Source organism: Oncorhynchus clarkii, chromosome 2 (assembly GCF_045791955.1).
Source record: "Oncorhynchus clarkii lewisi isolate Uvic-CL-2024 chromosome 2, UVic_Ocla_1.0, whole genome shotgun sequence".
NCBI classification, from domain to species: Eukaryota; Metazoa; Chordata; class Actinopteri; order Salmoniformes; family Salmonidae; genus Oncorhynchus; species Oncorhynchus clarkii.
The window spans coordinates 79,279,780-79,300,847 of record NC_092148.1 but is presented as its reverse complement, the minus strand read 5'-3'; the positions used below and the strand labels follow the sequence as shown (position 1 = coordinate 79,300,847).

The window sequence follows — 21,068 nt, the reverse complement described above, 5'->3', positions numbered from 1 at the left end:
TCTTCATCAGATGACACTCATAGGACATAATGTTACACATGTTTTGTTTGATAAAGTTCATATTTATATAAAGTTTACATTGGCGTATTAGATTCACTAGTTCCAAAAAACATCAAGTGATTTTGCACAGCCACATCGTTTCAACAGAAATACTCATCATAAATGTACATGATAATACAAGTTATACACATGGAATTATAGATATACCTCTCCTTAATGCAACCGCTGTGTCAGATTTCAAAGTTTACGGAAAAAGCAACACATGCAAAAGTGAGACGGTGCTCAGAACAGAAGCCAAATTAGCCGCCAAACCAGAAAATACATGATAAATGTTTCTAACCTTTGATGAACTTCATCAGAACGCAGTCCTAGGAATCCCAGGTCCACAATAAATGCTTGATTTGTTCGAAAATTAGCTACTTTGGTTAGCGCATTTGGTAAACAATTCCAAAGTCACAAAGCTCGTCCACTATAACGGCAGGGTAGCCTGGTGGGGCGGCAGGGTAGCCTAGTGGGGCGGCAGGGTAGCCTAGTGGGGCGGCAGGGTAGCCTAGTGGGGCGGCAGGGTAGCCTAGTGGGGCGGCAGGGTAGCCTAGTGGTTAGAGCGTTGGGCTAGTAACCGGAAGGTTGCAAGTTCAAACCCCTGAGCTGACAAGGTACAAATTTGTCGTTCTGCCCCTGAACCCACTGTTCCAAGGCCGTCATTGAAAATAAGAATTTGTTCTTAACTGACTTGCCTAGTTAAATAAAGATAAAATAAAATAACATGATGAAATGTCCAAAAGTTCCATAACAGTCAAACGATGTACTGAATCCATCTTTAGAATGTTGTTTACACATATCTTGAATAACGTTCCAACCGGAGAATTAGAATGAATTCTGTTATACCTCACAGAGGTATAATTCAAACAGTTTTAGAAACAGAGTGTTTCCTATCCAATAATATTAGCGACTGAGGAGCTGGCCATTTACAATGGGCACCTTTTCATCCAAGCTACTCAAAACTGTCCCTGCAGCCATAAAAAATTAAGATACGGAACACTTCAAGAACTTTGATTGTTTCTTCAAGTGCAGTCGCAAAAGCCATCAAGTGCTACGATGAAACTGGCTCTCATGAGTACCGCCACAGGAAAGGAAGACCCAGAGTTACCTCTGCTGCAGAGGATAAATACATTAGATTTACCAGCCTCAGAAATTGCAACCCAAATAAATGTTTCACAGAGCTCAAGTAACAGACATCTCAAAATTAACTATTCAGAGGAGACTGCGTGAATCAGACCTTCATGGTCAAATTGCTCCAAAGAAGCCACTACTAAAGGACACCAATAAGAAAAAGAGACTTGCTTGGGACAAGAAACACGAGCAATGGACATTAGACCGGAGTAAATATGTCCTTTGGTTTGATGAGTCCAAATTTGAGATTTTTGGTTCCAACAGTGTCTTTGAAGAGATGCAGAGTAGGCGAACGGATGATCTCTGCATGTGTGGTTCCCACCGTGAAGCATCGAGGAGGAGCGATGGTGTGGGGGTGCTTTGCTGGTGACACTATCAGTGAATTATTTTGAAATCAAGGCACACTTAATTAACTTAGAAGTACCCATCCCGGATCTGGGAGAATTGTCATCAACTACACTAATTAGCATAGCACAACGGTCAAAAAAATATTACTAGAAAATATTCATATTCATGAAATCACAAGTGAAATATAGTGAAACACAGCTTAGCCTTTTGTTAATCACCCTGTCATCTCAGATTTAGAAATTATGCTTTACAGCCAAAGCAAGACAAGCGTTTGTGTAAGTTTATTGATAGCCTAGTATAGCATTATGTCCAGCTAGCAGCAGGAAGCTTGGTCACGAAAATCAGAAAAGCAATCAAATGAACCGTTTACCTTTGATGATCTTCGGATGTTTTCACTGCCGAGACTCCCAGTTAGACAGCAAATGTTCCTTTTGATTCATAAAGATTATTTTTATACCCAAAATACCTCCTTTTGTTGGTCACGTTATGTTGAGAAATCCACCGGAAATTGTGGTCACGACAAGGCCGGAAAAAAATCCAAATGATGTCCATAATATGGACAGAAACATGGCAAACGTTTTTTATAATCAATCCTCAAGGTGTTTTTCAAATTCGATAATGTTTATTCGATAATATATCAACCACTGCACTGAGGCTAGGAAACACTGTCACTACCGATAAATCCACAATAATTGAGAATTGCGAGAAGCATTTTTCTATGGCTGGCCTTGCTTTCCACCTGGCTACCCCTACCCCGGTCAACAAGCCCTTTGCTCCCCACAGCAACTCGCCCAAACCTCCCCCACTTCTCCTTCACCCAAATCCAGATAGCTGATGTTCTGAAAGATCTGCAAAATCTGGACCACTACAAATCAGTTGGGCTAGACAACCTGGATCCTCTCGTTCTAAAATTATCTGCCGAAATTGTTGCAACCCCTATTACTAGCCTGTTCAACCTCTCTTTCGTGTCGTCTGAGATTCCCATAGATTGGAAAGCTGAAGCAGTCATCCCCCTCTTCAAAGGGGGAGACACTCTAGACTCAAACTGCTACAGACACACACACACATATATATATATATACATATACACACACACACACACACACACACACACACACACACACACACACACACACATACATATATTCTACCCTGCCTTTCTAAGGTCTTTGAAAGCCAAGTTAACAAACAGAATATCGACCATTTCGAATCTCACCGTACCTTCTCCGCTATGCAATCTGGTTTCAGAGCTGGTCATGGATGCACCTCAGCCACGCTCAAGGTCCTAAACGATATCATAACCACCATCGATAAGAGACATTACTGTGCAACCGAATTCATCGACCTGGCTAAGGCTTCGACTCTGTCAATCACCACATTCTTATTGGCAGACTCAACAGCCTTGGTTTCTCAAATGATTGCCTCGCTTGGTTCACCAACTACTTCTCCGGTAGAGTTCAGTGTGTCAAATCGGAGGGCCTGTTGTCCTTGACCTCTGGCAGTCTATGGGGGTGCCACAGGGTTCAATTCTCGGGCCGACTCTCTTCTCTGTATACATCAATGATGTCGCTCTCACTGCTGGTGATTATTTGATCCACCTCTACGCAGACGACACCATTCTGTATACTTCTGGCTCTTCGTTGGACACTTAACTAACCTCCAGATGAGCTTCAATGCCATACAACTCTCCTTCCGTGGCCTCCAACTGCTCTTAAATGCAAATAAAACTAAATGCATGCTCTTCAACCGAACGCTGCCCGCACCTGCCTGCATCACTACTCTGGACGGTTCTGACTTAGAATATGTGGACAACTGCAAATACCTAGGTGTCTGGTTAGACTGTAATCTCTCACATTAAACATCTCCAATCCAAAATCTAGAATCTGTTTTCTATTTTGCAACAAAGCATCCTTCACTCATGCTGCCAAACATACCCTCGTAAAACTGACCATCCTACCGATCATCGACTTCGGCGATGTCATTTACACCAGCTATCAGAGCAGCTCATAGATCACTGCATATAGCTCATCGGTAAATAGCCCATCGGTAAATAGCCCATCCAATCTATCTTATCCCCATACTGTATTTATTTATATCCTTTGCACCCCAGTATCTCAACTTGCACATTCATCTTCTGCACATTCATCTTCTGCACATCCTACCATTCCAGTGTTTAATTGCTATATTGTAATTACTTGGCCACCATGGCCTATTTATTGCCTTACCTCTCTTATCCTACCTCATTTGCACATGCTGTATATAGATTTTTCAACTGTATTATTGATTGTATGTTTGTTTATTCCATGTGTAACTCTGTTGTTGTATGTGTCGAACTGCTTTGCTTTATCTTGGCCAGGTCGCAGTTGCAAATGAGAACACCCGGGAGACGTCATACAAAATATTATGTATCTCTCTCATCCTTGAATGTATCAGTCTGAAACTTTGCACACACACAGTTTCCATGTTGTGGACAACATCTAAATTATCACCAGCTTCCTATCTCAATGTTTGGCATTTCTTTTGCATTTCAAAAGGTGATGCAACAAAAATAAGAAACGCATGTTTAAAAAAATATTTTACCAGATCTAATGTGTTATTCTCCTACATTAATTTCAAATCTCCAAACTTCAAAGTGTTTCCTTTCAAATAGTATCAAGAATATGCATATCCTTGGATAAGGTGCTGAGCTACAGGCAGTTAGAGTTGGGTGTGTCATTTTAGGCGGAAATTGAGATGAAGAGTCCAATCCTTATGAGGTTTTTAACTGCATTTCACGGTAAAGTCTACACCTTGTATTCAACCCATGTGACAAATACAATTTGATGGATTTTATTTGAATTTGAGCTGGGAGTCAAGATGGGCACCTGGCTATGAACTCAGAGTTCATCAGTCACCAACTTTACCGGACGATTAGCATCCTCCTTTAGGTTACATATTGATTTATTAACGTTATTCAGAAACAAAGACTTGCCGCGGGACAGGAGTCTGGGAGAACAACCTCTCACAAAAGACTTCACTAAACACATAGCCGGGAGGCAGGAAACGTAGCGAAGAGAAGGACAGGAAAAATAAAGTGAGTCTTCCCCCTCATCCCCGGTTTGTGTCGCTCTTTGTTTGAACCATGCCAGGCTGCAGCCTTTCTCAGCAGAGAGACTACTTAAGGGCCATGAAGAATAATTATTGTAGGAAGTGTCGCCCCCACGTCAAAGGAAGCAGCCCCCTCTGGCCTCTGGACACCTATGCTGACAAGGCCACTGTCCTGCCTGCCTCTCAGGGCCAACGTCCTGTGACAGGATGCAATTCGAGAACATAGGCTACACACAACAAACCCCTTGTATGATTAGCCTATTGGGCCCTGAGTTTTTATAAGTCAGTGCCCATTGGTCAGAAATCCTGGACCCAACTACAGCCTAAATGTGATTGATGGCAGGCGTTATTCCTCACCCTGTGACCTGAGCAGGATAAACTCCGGAACCACATGTATAAAGTATTTCATAGATGGTGTGTCCCATCATTTACAAGTTATGCTTCAACAAGGGTTCCTCAATGTCCTATTTTCATAAACAACTCAAGGCAGACACCAAGTGGGCTACAATGCATTTAGTGAGAAGGAAAAAAATACAGTTCTCATGAGACTGTCACTGAATGAAGGCCATCTCAAGTCTTTTAAAATGTGTATTATCCAAGCCCATACCGAAATTGACTACAGCCAGTGACAATCTACAAAGTGTTTCATTCATAAAATGTAATGGACAGTAAGCCTAATTCAGATTGATTTACATTCCCTATTTAATAACCATTGATATGGTCTTGATTAATATAATTTGATTAACACAGACAAACCATTCCAATAGCTACTATAAAACATGGACTCACAAAACCAATTACTGGAATTGAAAGGCTGCGCAACACTGGATGATTAGAGGTAAAGCAATACATCTACATGATACGTCAGCACATGTGGACAGACACACACACCATTAAAATAATATCACTCATCCCAGAGCTATCATAATGACATAGTAGTGGCCTACATAGAGTAAACCACCAGACCAATCATACTAAAACACTTAAGGATTTAATCACATGGGCCATCCATCTCTCCCTGGTGTTTTCATCCTGGAGGGACATTGATAAATGGAACACTGAACTTGCCTAAGGCCAATGGCGGTGCTATCAGTCTTCGTCAGTCAGTCAGTCACACACACACGTTTGAGAGTCAGAATTCTAGGAAGCCATCTAAATACTTGTATCTTCGATGGCACTGACTGAAGGAAGTAGGAAAGCAACATTCTCCAGGAGAGAGAAACTCTGAAGAAAGATCCAGGAATGGGTACAGCATGGTACAAATCAGTAAGAGTTTAAGATTAATGTCTGGCATGAATATCAAAAACACACCCCTGAGCACTCGCCCCCCTGCAGCTCCCCAACTGGCGTGTGCTCAGTGCCTGATAATAACACAGCCTACCGGCTAGACAGAATAATCCTATTGGGACAGGCAACACTAGAGGAAAAGAGGGCTCCCAACAATAGAGACAACACACAGGCTCAGGCAAGGTAACCCCACCAAAAAGGGATGCGGCTGGGCCCACATAATCTACCATGCTGGGGAGCCATCCGGACCTGGGGGCACAGAGGAATAGAGGGCGTAACAGACAAGCCCCTGACTACGATCCCTTTGTTGAGAGAGCCTTCAGTAAACACATGTTCGTACACACACACACACTAGTTGTAGTGCAGCATTCATGCCTTGATCCCTTTTAGGGAGCAGACAGACACCTTGAATTCCTTGCTCAGTTTCTGGCACCACACTTCATAGTTGCATAAGCCCAAAATGTTATGTTTTTTTCTGTAAAGCTAAACATCACAGAATGCGCAGTGATATGGGTGTACTGTGGACCACCTCTGATATGCATGAGTGGCCTCATATTGGCGTGAACCAAGCAGTTTGGCTGAAATAATTTATTGCAATGTCTTATCCTTGCCCCATTGGGAACTATGAGTTTGAGCATGTCAACTTTCCTATTTAGAAAAAAGTGATTTTGAGGGACGTCAAACATGTGCATTTCCCTTTAAAATGTGTTTCTTCTTTCTAACCCTAGATGGCTCTCACCATGTGCACGTATTTGTTCATTTTGGGTCATTTAAATTTCCATCCTCGACTTTAACATTACACTCCTTTTTGGTCAATTTCTCACTGATGAGACGAACAGCAAAATAATGTCCAACAGCAAAATAATGTCACTATAATTCAGGCTAATTCCTCTACTGGCAAAGAGTAGACAGCAAAACTCATTATTTCGCCAATTGTTTATTGCCCCCTCCCAAACCACCGAAAGTCAACCTTCTCTGAAAAAGGTTAATCAGGATAATCTGACATCGTCGCGCCATAACTACAGCTGGTGAATGCTCAGGGTGGCTGCCAACTCGACAAGCACTAGTTACTGACACAACAGAGCAACTAACAGTAGTTATGCTTGATTGAAAGTTTCTGACAAAGCTTCATCTACAGCTAATAAAGTACAATTGGCTGACAAACCAACTGTCCAACTCTTAACCAAAGACTGAAATAGCTAGCAAGCTCATTACTCCGATGTCAACTACCGAACCGTCGTTTGTAGGCATACAAGAAATTGGCTGGGGTTAAGGGTAAGAGTAACCGAGTTGGACCTCCGCCGAGATCCGTTCGCTCACACTGGGTGCTCGCGCTGCGCTGTCTTGATTGAACACAGACTGACATCGCAATACAACTTAACGCACTTATGTCATTTTCGTACATGTCATTAAGGACTATGTCGGCTCCTTACCTGCCATGAAACCAGTCCTTACAAATGTCGCATTCAATCATAAACCGGCTAACATCATACGACTGCTGACAGACACAATACAGCGAGGCTGCCGCCATCTTCATAGTGTCCCCAAACAACGCAGGCAGAAAGTTGGGCGGGGACTATGTCCACCACACACGGAAAAAGCCGAATGCGAAACGATAAATTACGGAAACGTTTCAGAAGACAAAAAAATGACCACTCAGTCTAGAACGTCATATGTTTATGACAATCAATCATCTCCCACTATTAAACCCAAATTACGAATGCAACACCATAATGTCGGATATATACACGAGCATGCACTTTATATGTTGTCCTAAACTTTAAGAAATTATTTTGTTTGCTTCATAGTGTAACATGCCAGAGCTATTGGCCCCAGGTGCTCCAAATTGTAAATTAAAGGTAGACTCAGCGATATGACATAGATGCAGGACGTAAACAGCATAATGGGTAAATTTCGGTAACAACTAAGAGCATTTAAACGCGAGGCTCAACTGTTTTGGTCCCCTGGCTACCACCCTTTAACAGGGTGAAGCGAACCCATACACATGTACAGATACTGTGTGTGACTGTGTGAGGGCAAAGTCTTGTATCTCGCGCATCTGAATGGGCGCGTTCCTATGCCCAGGCGTTGCTGACGCCTGCCAGATCTTACAAAGCCTGGATAGGTTTTTTACGTATCAGCTAACCACGTAATATGCTATAGCAACATGTCAGTCGATTACACAGTTTATGATGTGGCACGCAACCATTGGTTGATGCACGCAAAGTCTGAGCAGGGGAACACAACCAATATCTGTGGTGTTGCTTGTAGCAACATAATTTCGCTGAGTATACCTTTAATGACATGGTAGACCTATTTAGATCTATTCAGTCTTGAGATCACCTCAGCAACGGGATGGTATGGGGGCCATGACAAGATTCACTACATATACAAAAGTATGTGGACACCTATTCAAATGAGTGATTCAGCTATTTCAGCCACACCCATTGCTGACAGGTGTATAAAATCGAGCACACAGCCATTTACTCTCCATAGACAAACATTAGCAGTAGAATGGCCTTACTGAAGAGCTCAGTGACTTACAACGTGGCACCGGCATAGGATGCCACCTTTCCAACAAGTCAGTTCGTCAAATTTCTGCCCTACTAGAGCTGCTGCAGTCAACTGTAAGTGTTGTTATTGTGAAGTGGAAACGTCTAGGAGCAACATTGGCTCAGTCACGAAATCGTTGGCCACACAAGCTCACAGAAGGGAACCACCGAGTGCTGAAGTGCGTAGCAAGTACATTTTTTTTTGTCTGCCCTCGGTTGCAACACTCACTATCAAGTTCCAAACTGCCTCTGGAAGCAGTGTCAGCACAAGAACTGTTTGTTGGGAGCTTCATGAAATGGGTTTACATGGCAGAGCAGCCGCACACAAGTCTTAGATCACCATGTGCAATGACAAACATCGGCTGGAGTGGTGTAAAGCTTGCCACCATTGGACTCTAAGTAGTGGAAATGCATTTTCTGGAGTGATGAATCATTCTTCACCATCTGTCAGTCTGACAATACAGTAAAAAAAAAAGTTTTTTTAAATACCTTAAAAAAATATATATAACAAGGCTATATACAGGGGGTACAGGTACAGATTCAATGTGCGAGTGCACCAGTTAGTCGATATAATTGAGGTAATATGTACATGTAGGTAGAGTTATTAAAGTGACTATGCATTGAGAATAACATCATTTGCCAGTCTGACGGACAAATCTGGGTTTAGAGGATGCATGGAGAACACTACCTGGGCAAATGCATAGTGCCAACTGTAAAGTTTGGTTGGGGAGGAATAATGGTTTGGGGCTGTTTTTCATGGTTTGTCGAGATCGGTGTGGAAGAATTTAACTGGCGTACACAGAGCCCTGACCTCTACCCCATCGAACACCTTTGGGATGAACTGGAACACCGACTGTTAGCCAGGCCTAATCGCCTAACAGCAGTGCCCGACCTCACTAATGCTCTTGTGGCTGAATGAAAGCATATCCTTGCAGCAATGTTCCAACATCTAGTGGAAAGCCTTCCCAGAAGAGTGGAGGCTGTTATAGGTGCAAATGGGAAACAACTCCATATTAATGTCCATGATTTTGGAATGAGATGTTTGACAAGCAAGTGTCCACATACATTTGGTAATGTAGTTTATGTGATGTAATACCAATTTTCAGGGACCTTTTGGCTCAGGAGCACTACTTCTGAACTACTGGCTAAAAAGTATACAAAAGTACCAGAGAATCTCTTTAATCAAATGTTCTGCCAAATGGCAGCCCCACCACTTGATTTGCTGAGGATGGGGCTAGAGAAATGTAATAGAGGGGTTCAGGGGTGCAATGAATGACCATCCATGGCTTTTCACTTTGAAGTTACAATATACAATGTTTTACATTGTTTGTAAAAACAAATCTTATTCTAGGTTATGATGAGGGTAAAATAGGACAGCCCATGGGGTTCATTTTTAAAATGTAAATAACCATTGAGCAACAGCTAATATATTTGCACATACATATTTTACCTTTATTTAACTAGGCAAGTCAGTTAAGGACAACTTCCTATCTTCAATGACGGCCTAGGAACAGTGGGTTAACTGCCTTGTTCAGGGGCAGAACGACAGACATTGTCAGTTCGGGATTCAATTTTGCAACCTTTCGTTTACCAGTCAAACCACTAGGCTAACTGCCGCCCCAAATTAGGCCACAATATTGCAGATTGCTTTAAAGATTTGCCTATGGCAGGATACAACTAATGTACATATGAAGCAGGTCGTTATATTAGCATTATTTTATTATGTTTTATTTATTTAACCTTTATTTAACTACGCAAGTAATTTAAGAACAAATTCTTACCTACAATGACACCTAGCAAAAGGCCTCCTGCGAGACGGTGTCTGGGTTTAAAAATAAAAATACATGATTAAAAATATAGGACAAAACACACATTACTACAAGCGAGACAACACAAAACTACATATAAGGAGATACCTAAGACAACAACATAGCATGGTAGGAGCACAAAAAAACAGGGTACAAACATTATTGGGCACAGACAACAGCACAAGGGGCAAGAAGGTAAAGACAACAATACATCACGCAAAGCAGCCACAACTGTCAGTAAGAGTGTCCATGATTGAGTCTTTGAATGAAGAGATTGAGATGAAACTGTCCAGTGTGTGTGTTTGTTGCAGCTCGTTCCAGTCGCTAGCTGCAGCGAACTGAAAAGATGAGCGACCCAGGGATGTGTTTGCTTTGGGGACCTTTAACAGAATGTGACTGGCAGAACGCGTGTTGCATGTGGAGGATAAGGGCTGCAGTAGATATCTCAGATAGGGGGAGTTAGGTTGCAATATTGAGATGCACAACTATTTGTAAGTGGATTTGGGCTATATTTATAAACCATTAACGGTATCCCACTATACTGTTCTTCAATTTTGGGTAAAGACCACCACCTAGTGTAATTTTGATGAAACAGTTTAAGCTATAGTAATTATCCGACAGTGACGGGTTTGGGGCGTTGCCTTTATATTACGGGGACCAATCGGAGATCTGGCAGAAACTTTGTAAACAAGTCTTGCACGTTGTGTGAAAAACAATTTATTTTATCATTACAAAAGAGATGTATCGTTGGAAACAACGCAGGACTTGAAGACTTCACTAAGGTAAGACTAAGGGAAAACTAGGGTATATTTTGTCACAAAACATTTTACAAAATATATATCTTTCTACATCAATCGTAGGCTGATAGTAATAACGTTAGGCTGTTGATGGATTTAGCTCGAGCGCAAGTACAATTTTTGGCAGACATCCGGTGAGAGTTAACAAATTCCGTGAACAGCATAAATTACACAATTAATGTCCCCCTTTTCACTATTGTAACACAAAAAAACATGTTTTCAGTAGCTTTGGGATACAACATCGGGAGCACAGACTCTCGATGTTGTGTCCCAAAGCTAAATTTTCAGCTGTAATTGTTCTTCAATAACAACCAACCACAAAACTGTCGTGATAATCGCCAGCCCATTGTTGCGCAAATCTGTAGTTCTCCCGCTGCTGGAGCAAAGAGGCTACGCAAGATTCTGCATCTCGCTGCTTTGTTACGACTGTCAAATGTGTGGCTGTAGGTGTCCGCTACAGCTGTGGCTCACACAAGTCCATTGCTGCTCATCAGCCACGGCGTTTTTTGTAACAATATAAAAGTTACTTTACCATTAATCCTATGCAGCGTTAAATGCTTTTCGAAATTGAGAAAGGTTGTGGGTTTGTTCCAGATGTGTTCAGATTGTGTGAACGAGCCTGCATAGTCCAAATGATGCGCGTGACAATAGAGCTGGTGTAATGCTCCTGAACAAGGCAGATAACCTACTGCCCGTCATTGTAAATAACAATTTGTTCTTAACTTACTTTCTTAAATAAATAAAAAAGATGGACTTGAACATCTGAGTCTTACTTGAATGAAGTCTTACTTGAATTAAGTCTTACTTGAATGAAGTCTTACTTGAATGGAGACTGACTGGACTAATGACTTAGGCTACTTGGATGTGTCTATTTCCCTAATATATTTCTTGATGGAATTAATAGTTAACAAATGGAAGGAAGGAAAAATAGGGAGGCTATTAGTAGTGCTTCGGTTTTGGTTTGATTATTAAAAAATAATCATGATTTTCAATTATTTTTTTCAACATTAAATGCACTATGTTGAATGTTGTAATGACAGAATAAAACAATTAATAAAAGGCCCATTATGGTAGTGACTGCCCATGACAGCTTATCATTTATCAACTATCAGTTATTCATATTACTTTAAGAAAATATTTCAGTTGATATGTATATTACATTTGTTTTATTTGATTACTTTATTATGCTGTCTGACAAAATCACTATTTTACTAGTTTTTCAAAGTAAATAAGGCATACTTTTATGACTGCTGAATACCAGTTATCACTCACTTAGATCATGTATTTTCAGGTAGAGATACCTAGCGAAGAAACTGCTAAATGTATGTATCCCCTCCTGATCAAGCATTCTTCTCTCTTACATAGCAGGCTTAAAAGAAACACAGACCGGACAAGTTACCATGCAATAGATTATGGTAATTGTAGTTAATTACCAAGTTTTCTGCGCAAACTATGTAGAACATTTGCAAGTTAGAAACCTCAATTGACAAGTTGAATCAGGCGTGCTAGATGTGGAATAGTCAAAACACATGGAACAGCTGGGGGTCCCAGAGGAGAGATTTGTACAACAATTCCACAGTTCAAAGATGTAAAATACCAAAGGAAAACTTGGTGTGATTTTCTACTTCAAGTTATTAGTTCAGAACAGAAAAGCTCTAGTAGGTAATTTTTCTTCCTGTCGTTACTCTGCTACAGACACCAGTGGGGAGGTGGGAAGATGTAGAAGCCATCTTAGGTCTGGGGCTAGAACAAAGGATGTGGGCACCGCCTTCATTGTACAACGTGACGTCTGTAGGCACTGTACATATTCGGTACGCCACCTCTAGTGAAGGACGGGGGATTCGGGGGGAGGGCTAAAGCTTCCTGTCAGAAGGGCTCAGGATTGGAACACTTTGTCTTCTGGCAGGAAGGGAGAGGTTTGTGTGTAGGCCTAGTTATTTATAGTTATATAGTAGTGTCTACCTTGCATGAGACTTATTTTTACTATTTTCTACACTGTAGAATAATAGTGAACAAATAAAAACTATGAAATAACACATATGGAATCCTGTAGTAACCAAAAAAGTGTTAAACAAATCAAAATATATTTTATATTTGAGATTCTTCAAAGTAGCCACCCTTTGCCATGATGACAGCTTTGCACACTCTTGGCAATCTCTCAACCAGCTTCATGAGGAATGCTTTTCCAAAAGTCCTGAAGGAGTTCGCACATACAGTTGAAGTCGGAAGTTTATATGCACTTAGATTGGAGTCATTAAAACTAGTTTTTCAACCACTCCACAAATGTCTTGTTAACAAACTATAGTTTTGGCAAGTCAGTTAGGATATCTACCTTGTGCATGACACAAGTGATTTTTCCAACAGTTGTTTACAGGCAATTCTTTCAAATATAATTCACTCTATCACAATTCCAGTGGGTCAGAAGTTTACATACACTAAGTTGACTGTGCCTTTAAACAGCTTGGAAAATTCCAGAAAATTATGTCTTTTGAAGCTTCTGACAGGCTAATTGACATCATTTGAGTCAATTGGAGGTGTACCTGTGGATGTATTTCAAGGCCTACCTTCATACTCAGTGCCTCTTTGCTTGACATCATGGGAAAATCTAAAGAAATCAGCCAGGACTTCAGAAAAATAACAGTAGACCTCCACAAGTCTGGCTCATCCTTGGGAACAATTTCCAAACACCTGAAGGTACCACGTTCATCTGTACAAAGAATAGTACGCAAGCATAAACACCATGGGACCACGCAGCTGTCATACCGCTCAGGAAGGAGACGCGTTCTGTCTCCTAGAGATAAACGTACTTTGGTGTGAAAAGTGCAAATCAATCCCAGAACAACAGCAAAGGGTCTCTCCCGAGCCCGTACGGGAGTTGTAGCGATGAGACAAGATAGTAGCTACTACAACAATTGGATACTACGAAATTGGGGAGAAAAAGGGGTAAAATTAAAAAAAATTAAATAAAATAAGAAAACCCTTTTGCAATTATGTTAGCACAGCTGAAAACTGTTGTCTTGACTAAAGAAGCAATAAAACTGGTCTTCTTTAGACTAGTTGAGTATCTGGAGCATCAGCATTTGTTGGTTCGATTACCGGCTCAAAATGGCCAGAAACAAATAACCTTCTTCTGAAATTCGTCAGTCTATTCTTGTTCTGAGAAATGAAGGCTATTGCCAAGAAACTGAAGATCTCATACAACGCTATGTGGAGAATATATTTTTCTATTTTACAATCACCAAAATAATTTCCCTTAGAATGCCTTTGTTATACTTGTTCAGCAGTTCGAACCCAAAAATGATAATTCACAGGAATGTTTTTTCTTTGTGTGAAATCACAACTTTGCAGTGTGATGCAGACAGAAATGGCACTATCTGGAATCTTTTTTTTTTAATTTTCAAGAAGGAAATGACACATTTTTTCACTTTCATAAGTCAATGTTGGGCAATTCCATGGTAACAGAATGATGCTGAGACTCAGATTTTCCATTTAAAATGTTTGTCAAACAAAAACCAATGATTGCAAAACCAAAGACTACTTTTAACAATTTAAAACTTTTCAAAAACAAATTTACTTGAAGAACAGTGCAGATTCAAAGTTTGGTAACAGAGTGACGGTTTGTCCTGCCATTCTGTTACCAAACTTTGCATCTACACAGTTCTTCAAGTAAATGTGTATACATTTTGAAGTAAATAATCTGAGTCTCATCTGTTATTGTGTAATTGCCCTTCAGATATCAAACCGCTTTAGTAGAAACAGATTGACGTCACCATTTCCTGTCGTATCTCAAATCCCAACAAAGAGATATCACCGCAGTGACACAGAAATAAGTATACAAACATTAAAGGGTCTTTTAATTTTTTTTATACGTTGTACTTGTGACAGCTTCAAGTTATAATTTGTAACATAAAGCCTATGGTAAAATACTAATATTTTCATTTGTTCAGAGCAATACGCCAGAAAGCTTTTTGACAGGGTACAGTAGGTTGTGAAGTGATCAGTAAATGTTTTTTTGTGTGTGTGTGGCAGTCATCGCAGCTGCTTTAAGGAGTGGCTCATTGTTTTTTTTTCTCTTTCTTGTAAATGCTACTGATGCGTTTGTGGTAGTGCTGAGAATTCCCCTATATATATTTGCAAACCTTTCTAAACCTGTTTTTGCTTTGTCATTATGGGGTATTGTGCGTAGATGAGGGGAAAAAAATAATTGAATCCAATCTGATTCACGCAGTGTCCTCTGAACAGATGTTGAGATGTGTCTACTTGAACTCTGAAGCATTTATTTGGGCTGCAATTTCTGAGGCTGGTAACTCTATTGAACTTATCCTCTGCAGTAGTGGTAACTCTGGGTCTTCCTTTCCTGTGGCGGTCCAAATAAGAAAAACCTTGGTGTAGGTGTGTCCAAACTTGACCGGTACTGTGTGTATGTGTGTGTGTGTGTTTGTGTGTGTGTGCACGCACAAGTGTGCCTGTGCATATTGCTGCAGCTCCATCCAGGCTGTACGTGTGCTGTAGGTGGCTGGGGAACAGATGCTCCTTGGTCTGAATGTGTTTCTTGTGCTCGGCGGTGTGGAAGTGACTGGGTATCAGGACACACTCCTCCTGCTGCTCACTACATATCGCAGACATTTTCCATTCTGTCAGAGCGAGCACACTGGCTTCTTCCAAACTCAGCGCCACTTCATTAAATGACTTCAGATGTTGAGATGTGTCTACTTGAACTCAGAAGCATTTATTTGGGCTGCAATTTCTGAGGCTGGTAACTCTATTGAACTTATCCTCTGCAGTAGTGGTAACTCTGGGTCTTCCTTTCCTGTGGCGGTCCATAAGAAAAACACTGGAGTAGGTGTGTCCAAACTTGACCGTGTGTGTGTGTGTGTGTGTATATACATACGACTTCAACTCTCGTATATATATTCTACCAATATATATATATATCTCAGTTGAAGTCTGAAGTTTATATGGACTTAGGTTGGAGTCATTAAAACTCGTTTTTCAACCACTCAGCAAATTTCTTGTTAACAAACTATAGTTTTGGCAAGTCGGTTAGGACAGCGACTGTGTGCATGACACAAGTGATTTTTCCAACAATTGTTTACAGACAGATTATTTCACTTTTAGCTCACTGTATCACAATTCCAGTGGGTCAGAAGTTTACAAACACTAAGTTGACTGTGCCTTTAAACAGCTTGGAAAATTCTAGAAAATGATGTCATGGCTTTAGAAGCTTCTGATAGTCTAATTGACATAATTTGAGACAATTGGAGGTGTGCCTGTGGATGTATTTCAAAGCCTACCTTCAAATTCAGTGCCTCTTTGCTTGACATCATGAGAAAATCTAAAGAAATCAGCCAAGACCTCAGAAAAAACTATTGTAGACCTCCACAAGTCTGATTCATCCGTGGGAGCAATTTCCAAACGCCTGAAGGTACCATGTTCCATGTTCATTAGTACAAAGAATAGTACGCAAGTATAAACACAATGGGACCACGCAGCCGTCATACGGCACTTCCGGCGCCGACAGAGATGGCCGCCTCGCTTCGCGTTCCTAGGAAACTATGCAGTTTTTTTACGTGTTATTTCTTACATTGGTACCCCAGGTCATCTTAGGTTTCATTACATACAGTCGAGAAGAACTACTGAACATAAGAGCAGCGTCAACTCACCATCAGTACGACCAAGAATATGACTTTCGCGAAGCGGATCCTGTGTTCTGCCTTTCACCCAGGACAACGGAATGGATCCCAGCCGGCGACCCCAAAAAACGACTTCGTAAAAGGTGGAAACGAAGCGGTCTTCTGGTCAGAGTCCGGAGACGGGCACATCGTGCATCACTCCCTAGCATTCTTCTCGCCAATGTCCAGTCTCTTGACAACAAGGTTGATGAAATCCGAGCAAGGGTAGCATTCCAGAGGGACATCAGAGACTGTAACGTTCTTTGCTTCACGGAAACATGGCTCACTGGAGAGACGCTATCGGAGTCGGTGCAGCCAGCTGGTTTCTCCACGCATCGCGCCGACAGAAACAAACATCTTTCTGGTAAGAAGAGGGGCGGGGGCGTAAGCTTCATGGTTAACGTGACGTGGTGTGGCCACAACAACATACAGGAACTCAAGTCCTTCTGTTCACCTGATTTAGAATTCCTCACAATCAAATGTCGACCGCATTATCTACCAAGGGAATTCTCTTCGATTATAATCACAGCCGTGTATATTCCCCCCCCCCCCCCCCCAGGCAGACACATCGATGGCTCTGAACGAACTTTGTTTGACTCTTTGCAAACTGAAATCCATGTATCCGGAGGCTGCATTCATTGTAGCTGGGGATTTTAACAAGGCTAATCTGAAAACAAGACTCCCTAAATTGTATCAGCATATCGATTGCGCAACCAGGGCTGGAAAAACCTTGGATCATTGCTATTCTAACTTCCGCGACGCATATAAGGCCCTGCCCCGCTCTCCTTTCGGAAAAGCTGACCACGACTCCATTTTGTTGATCCCTGCCTACAGACAGAAACTAAAACAAGAAGCTCCCGCGCTGAGGTCTGTTCAACGCTGGTCCGACATAATCTGATTCCACACTCCAAGACTGCTTCCATCACGTGGACTGGGATATGTTTCGTATTGCGTCAGACAACAACATTGACGAATACGCTGATTCGGTGAGCGAGTTCATTAGAACGTGCGTTGAAGATGTCATTCCCATAGCAACGATTAAAACATTCCCAAACCAGAAACCGTGGATGGATGGCAGCATTCGCGTGAAACTGAAAGCGCGAACCACTGCTTTTAATCAGGGCAAGGTGACTGGAAACATGACCAAATACAAACAGTGTAACTAATCCCTCCGCAAGGCAATCAAACAAGCTAAGCGTCAGTATAGAGACAAAGTAGAATCTCAATTCAACGGCTCAGACACAAGAGGTATGTGGCAGGGTCTACAGTCAATCACGGATTACAAAAAGAAAACCAGCCCCGTCACGGACCAGGATGTCTTGCTCCCAGGCAGACTAAATAACTTTTTTGCCCGCTTTGAGGACAATACAGTGCCACTGACACGGCCCGCAACTAAAACATGCGGACTCTCCTTCACTGCAGCCGACGTGAGGAAAACATTTAAACGTGTCAACCCTCGCAAGGCTGCAGGCCCAGGCGGCATCCCCAGCCGCGCCCTCAGAGCATGTGCAGACCAGCTGGCTGGTGTGTTTACGGACATATTCAATCAATCCCTATCCCAGTCTGTTGTTCCCACATGCTTCAAGAGGGCCACCATTGTTCCTGTTCCCAAGAAAGCTAAGGTAACTGAGCTAAACGACTACCGCCCCGTATCACTCACTTCCGTCATCATGAAGTGCTTTGAGAGACTAGTCAAGGACCATATCACCTCCACCCTACCTGACACCCTAGACCCACTCCAATTTGCTTACCGCCCAAATAGGTCCACAGATGATGCAATGTCAACCACACTGCACACTGCCCTAACCCATCTGGATAAGAGGAATACCTATGTGAGAATGCTGTCCATCGACTACAGCTCGGCATTTAACACCATAGTACCCTCCAAGCTCGTCATCAAGCTCGAGACCCTGGGTCTCGACCCCGCCCTGTGGAACTGGGTACTGGACTTCCTGACGGGCCGCCCCCAGGTGGTGAGGGTAGGCAACAACATCTCCACCCCGCTGATCCTCAACACTGGGGCCCCACAAGGGTGCGTTCTGAGCCCTCTCCTGTACTCCCTGTTCACCCACGACTGCGTGGCCACGCACGCCTCCAACTCAATCATCAAGTTTGCGGACGACACAACAGTGGTAGGCTTGATTACCAACAACGACGAGACGGCCTACAGGGAGGAGGTGAGGGCCCTCGGAGTGTGGTGTCAGGAAAATAACCTCACACTCAACGTCAACAAAACTAAGGAGATGATTGTGGACTTCAGGAAACAGCAGAGGGAACACCCCCCTATCCACATCGATGGAACAGTAGTAGAGAGGGTAGTAAGTTTTAAGTTCCTCGGCGTACACATCACAGACAAACTGAATTGGTCCACCCACACAGACAGCATCGTGAAGAAGGCGCAGCAGCGCCTCTTCAACCTCAGGAGGCTGAAGAAATTTGGCTTGTCACCAAAAGCACTCACAAACTTCTACAGATGCACAATCGAGAGCATCCTGTCGGGCTGTATCACCGCCTGGTACGGCAACTGCTCCGCCCACAACCGTAAGGCTCTCCAGAGGGTAGTGAGGTCTGCACAACGCATCACCGGGGACAAACTACCTGCCCTCCAGGACACCTACACCACCCGATGTCACAGGAAGGCCATAAAGATCATCAAGGACAACAATCACCCGAGCCACTGCCTGTTCACCCCGCTATCATCCAGAAGGCGAGGTCAGTACAGGTGCATCAAAGCTGGGACCGAGAGACTGAAAAACAGCTTCTATCTCAAGGCCATCAGACTGTTAAACAGCCACTGGAGTAGGCTGTTTAACATTGAGTGGCTGCTGCCAACACACTGACTCAACTCCAGCCACTTTAATAATGGGAATTGATGGGAAATTATGTAAAATATATCACTAGCCACTTTAAACAATGCTACCTAATATGTTTACATACCCTACATTATTCATCTCATATGTATACGTATATACTGTACTCTATATCATCTACTGCATCTTTATGTAATACATGTATCACTAGCCACTTTAACTATGCCACTTTGTTTACATACTCATCTCATATGTATATACTGCACTCAATACCATCTACTGTATCTTGCCTATGCCGCTCTGTACCATCACTCATTCATATATCTTTATGTACATATTCTTTATCCCCTTACACTTGTAGTAGTTTTGGAATTGTTAGCTAGATTACTTGTTGGTTATTACTGCATTGTCGGAACTAGAAGCACAAGCATTTCGCTACACTCGCATTAACATCTGCTAACCATGTGTATGTGACAAATAACATTTTATTTTATTTGAAGGAGACGCAGTCTGTCTTCTAGAGATGAACGTTCTTTGGTGTGAAAAGTGCAAATCAATCCCAGAACAACAGCAAAGGACCTTGTGAAGATGCTGGAGGAAACAGGTACAAAAGTATCTATATCCACAGTGAAATGAGTCCTATATCGACATAACCTGAAAGGCCGCTCAGCAAGGAAGAAGCCACTGCTCCAAAACCGCCATAAGAAAGCCAGACTACGGTTTGCAACTGCACATGGGGACAAATATCATACTTTTTGGAGAACTGTACTCTGGTCTGATGAAACAAAAATAGAACTGTTTGGCCAAAATAACCAGTATGTTTGGAGGAAAAAGGGGGAGGTTTGCAAGCCGAAGAACACCATCCCAACCATGAAGCTCGGGGGTGGCAGCATCATGTTGTGGGGGTGTTTTGCTGCAGGAGGGACTGGTGCACTTCACAAAATAGAGGGCATCATGAGGGAGGACAATTATGTGGATACATTCAAACAACATCTCAAGACATCAGCCAGGAAGTTAATGCTTGATTGCAAATGGGTCTTCCAAATGGACAATGACCCCGATCATACTTACAAAGTTGTAGAAAAATAGCTTAACGACAACAAAGTCAAGGTATTGGAGTGGCCATCACAAAGCCCTGACCTCAATCCCATAGCAAATTTGTGGGCAGAACTGAAAAAGCGTGTGTGAGCAAGGGGGCTTACAAACCTGACTCAGTTATACCTTCTCTGTCAGGAGGAATGGGCCAAAATCCACCCCATTTATTGTGGGAAGCTTGTGGAAGGCTACCCGAAACATTTGACTGAAAATTAGTATTTGATGCTACCAAATACTAATTAAGTGTATGTAAACTTCTGACCCACTGGGAATGTGATGAAAGTAATACAAGCTGAAATAAATCATTCTCTGTACTATTATTCTGACATTTCACATTCTAAAAATAAAGTCGTGATCCTAACTGACCTAAGACAGGGTATCTTTACTTGGATTAAATGTCAGGAATTGTGAAAAACTGAGTTTAAATGTATTTGGCTAA

At 42.2% G+C, this 21,068-nt stretch overlaps 2 protein-coding genes across 8 annotated transcripts in view; one reads left to right on the top strand and one right to left on the bottom strand.

Annotated features, from left to right (window-relative positions):
- Positions 1-7,442, bottom strand: part of LOC139374599 (lysine-specific demethylase 7B-like) — a 64,674-nt gene extending 57,232 nt beyond the window's left edge. For 2 of the 4 annotated variants that reach the window (XR_011627696.1, XM_071115634.1), the window contains exon 1: positions 7,329-7,442. Coding sequence is in view for 3 of the 4 variants with exons in the window: in XM_071115634.1 (XP_070971735.1) it covers positions 7,329-7,432 (104 nt within the window). In the remaining variant the exon portion in view is untranslated. The remainder of the gene's footprint in view (positions 1-7,328) is intronic. The other 2 variants (XM_071115642.1, XM_071115626.1) reach the window with 2 other exon arrangements.
- Positions 7,443-10,907: 3,465 nt separating this feature from the next.
- Positions 10,908-21,068, top strand: part of LOC139374627 (G1/S-specific cyclin-D2-like) — a 270,693-nt gene continuing 260,532 nt past the window's right edge. Inside the window, exon 1 of one of the 4 annotated variants that reach the window (XM_071115663.1) lies at positions 10,908-11,037. The gene's annotated coding sequence lies outside the window, so the exon portion shown is untranslated. The remainder of the gene's footprint in view (positions 11,038-21,068) is intronic. The other 3 variants (XM_071115670.1, XM_071115674.1, XM_071115684.1) reach the window with 3 other exon arrangements.